The sequence below is a fragment of the Olea europaea genome, chromosome 15, assembly GCF_002742605.1.
Source record: "Olea europaea var. sylvestris chromosome 15, O_europaea_v1, whole genome shotgun sequence".
Lineage (NCBI taxonomy): Eukaryota > Viridiplantae > Streptophyta > Magnoliopsida > Lamiales > Oleaceae > Olea > Olea europaea.
This window is the reverse complement of record NC_036251.1, coordinates 23,064,975-23,067,999: the sequence shown is the minus strand read 5'-3', so window position 1 is coordinate 23,067,999 and position 3,025 is coordinate 23,064,975. Positions and strand designations below refer to the sequence as shown.

At 38.2% G+C, this 3,025-nt stretch overlaps 1 protein-coding gene across 1 annotated transcript; it reads right to left on the bottom strand.

Annotated features, from left to right (window-relative positions):
- Window positions 1–296: 296 nt before the first annotated feature.
- On the bottom strand, window positions 297–1,859 carry LOC111411408 (GDSL esterase/lipase At5g55050-like). Its single transcript, XM_023041943.1, has 5 exons — window positions 1,592–1,859; window positions 1,361–1,503; window positions 1,003–1,224; window positions 649–910; window positions 297–520 (listed from the first exon to the last, which is right to left on the bottom strand). Exons 1-5 carry the CDS (start codon window positions 1,839–1,841, stop codon window positions 297–299), a joined length of 1,101 nt encoding a protein of 366 aa, XP_022897711.1. The 5' UTR covers window positions 1,842–1,859.
- Window positions 1,860–3,025: the final 1,166 nt, after the last annotated feature.

Sequence of the window (3,025 nt, the reverse complement as noted above, 5' to 3'; positions counted from 1 at the left end):
TATTGACTGGTTCTTGATTCTTAATTATGTTTGCACTCACATAACTAACATATGCAAAGACAGAAGGAACATCTCTTTTAAGGTTATGATTGAACAGGTCTTTGATCCCCTTATTTTTCCATAAATTAACAGTAGAGAAATAAGATTCAGAAAAGAAGGAAAAATAAAAATCTTAGATTACTAGTATTTCAATAATAATACATCAATACAGACAGGATCAGGATCATTTAAAGATCTCTGTTTATTCTGGTATAGTGCATCAGATGTATCACACGTTTTGTGATTACAGTTTTATGCTAATTTTCATTGACTAGCTGGGAGAAATTAATTGGGGATACATATGTTGGTGGACCATAAAAGAGAGTTTTAGCTGCCAGACAAGCTGCTTTCTGAGTCGGGTGGAAGGAATCCCAGAACAAATACTTTCTACGATCTGGACAAAGTGCTGCTGTTTTATTACAAGGGCCTTGTGCATGTAAAATGCCCGTTCCACAGCAGGCTGTATCCACGTTATCAAATTCTGACAACGAAAAGAAAATGAAAATAGATTAGGTCATATGGCATTCAATAAATTGTCATATTGTATTAGTTAATGAAAATGAAAATCGATTGTGGTGATCACTAAATATGTATTAGTTAACTGCTTACTGGAGTCAGGGAAATTATGTATGACGTCAATTGTCATATTGTATGCATTTCCAAGTGAGTACTTCATTTCGGAAAGCTGAGAGCTGATGTTGTACAGTAGGGTGTTGAGTGCTGACTGGAAAGCTAAGGCGACATTATTCATGGCTTCAAAACATCCATCTTTATCCCTCAAATTTTTTGGGACAAGTCTATTGGCCGGACAGCATCCGACTGGTGCCACACTAATGATGCCAAACTTTCGTGCCCCGAGGTTGTACAAAGCCTACCATCAAACATGTCCTTAGTTCTATTGTATGGGACTCCTTTTTTTGACTTGAAGAAAATGTGTGCAATACTGGAAGGAAGAAAACTTACTTCAATGTGAGTTGTATATGCTGACATCAGAGAGTCGATGAACTTCTCTATTGGCACCGTACTACTTGTATTGAAATAGTCGAAAATGTCATTGCTTCCAACACTGATGAAGAACAATGCTTTTGAGAGTGTTGTTTCTGTCGATTCTTGGCCTATAACTTCAGTGAGATTATTGCGCAATGCAGTGAATTGACCGATCTGGTCCGATAAGGTCACAATACTCTGTTGGCGACATTATTTTTACAAGGGAATAAATTGTCAGGAGTTAGCTCGGCGCTAATGTTTGAAGCCATTGTATTAGTAACGATTCATATCAGAGAAAAATAATGATGTTCAGAGACAGGCCGGAGGACTTTACCAGATTAGAGCCAGTTGTATCAAGAAGTCCAGAACCTCCGGAGGCGAAGTTTACTCCTCTATGTAGAAGCTTGTGGTGACCAGATGTCTGTTTAAGGAGAAAGAGATACGGGGGCGGGCTTCTCTTGAATCCCAAAAGCTTAGCTGAGGAATTAAAATTTTATTAGCAGATGGTAGACAGCTCGATTGATTTCAAGTGAAGGATGCTTGAAATATTAAGATTTATACTAACCGATGTGATCAGCACTATTGAAACCATTGCTGAACCTTCCAGTTGGTATTCCATTGGGGTAGTCGACGCCATTATGAGGAAAATTAGCTATTGCTTGGCTACCTTTAATGAAAGAATTAGTTCCTACATCTGCTGTGGAATCCCCTAGTATAAAAATGGTAGGAAGGGTGGCATTATCAGCCAAGTGAGGGACGATATTGGCTAAGAGAAAAAATAAACCAAGAAACCAAGGAGTAAATGTCTTAGCCATGTTATATTATCAGGCTGCAGAGTTAGTGTTGGTTTCTGCTTTCTGAATTCTCTCTGTGTAGTTATTTTTCGTCGAACTTAGCTTCCTTTCTAAGTAGATTTCTTGATGTCCCAGCTACGAAATATATAGGAATTATGTGCAATGGTTTCCACTAGAGTACAAGGAGGTGATGATTCGATGTTGTTTTCCAACAGGAGGATATAATTTATGAAAACTAAGCAATATAACAAGGCGGACTCCCCTAGTGCCATGGAAGACCAGAATCTTCTCCTTCTAAGACAGCCATGTCACAGCGTATTTGTGTATATATTAAAATTTAACATCGGAGCCAATAATTATTGAACACGCATTAAACACGCGACAAAATCGAGCAACTCCATAACCTTGTAAGAAAGCGGCCAAATAATAATAAAAATCGAAAGGTTGGTTATGATATTTTATGATTTTAACTAGGTGAAAATTGAACCAAGAGAGCTGTCTTAGAACAAGTAATTCTTTTTTATAAATTTTTTATTTATGCCAGCTAGTGTATAGAATATCAAAGAAATAATTCTTCATTTCCGGTATAAACAAGAAGAATCAGAGACCTCTAGACATGACTGCGTGGATATTTATTATGTAGTTTCCGGGAACTGTTAACATAAAAAAAATCTGCTTCAAGTTATGTAGTATTATCTCCTAATAATTTACGCTCACAAGCTCCACAAACAAATATTTATTTACTTATGAAGTCTAATGTAATTTGATTTTCAGAAGAAGAAAGAAACATTTTCCAGTGTATATACTGGAGATACAGAAGCAGAGAGAACGTTGATAAAATCCCAAGTAGTAGAAAGGGAAAACAGGGGTCTGGGGTTTGTATATTAACTTGTCCCACATCGACTGTAAGTCTAATGGATGATGAGCCAGCGAGTTATAAAGACGGAAGGCTGGGCTACAAGTTACATACTTACCTGGACGGGGTCAATGGGCGATCATTAAGGCCCATGGCCTAGATTGGCGACTTCCATTGCACTTAGGAGGGGCGCCCGTCTAAGGTCGGCCCAAGTGGTCGAGCCTACGTCATAATTTGTGATAGAGGGGGCCTGCGTTCGCGCGGCCCCTGCCCAAGTCAAGTTCAAAATTTTAAGTTGTTTAAGTCTCTTAGTTTCGTGTGAACTGTAAATCCTGCAGTCTTTGAAGAT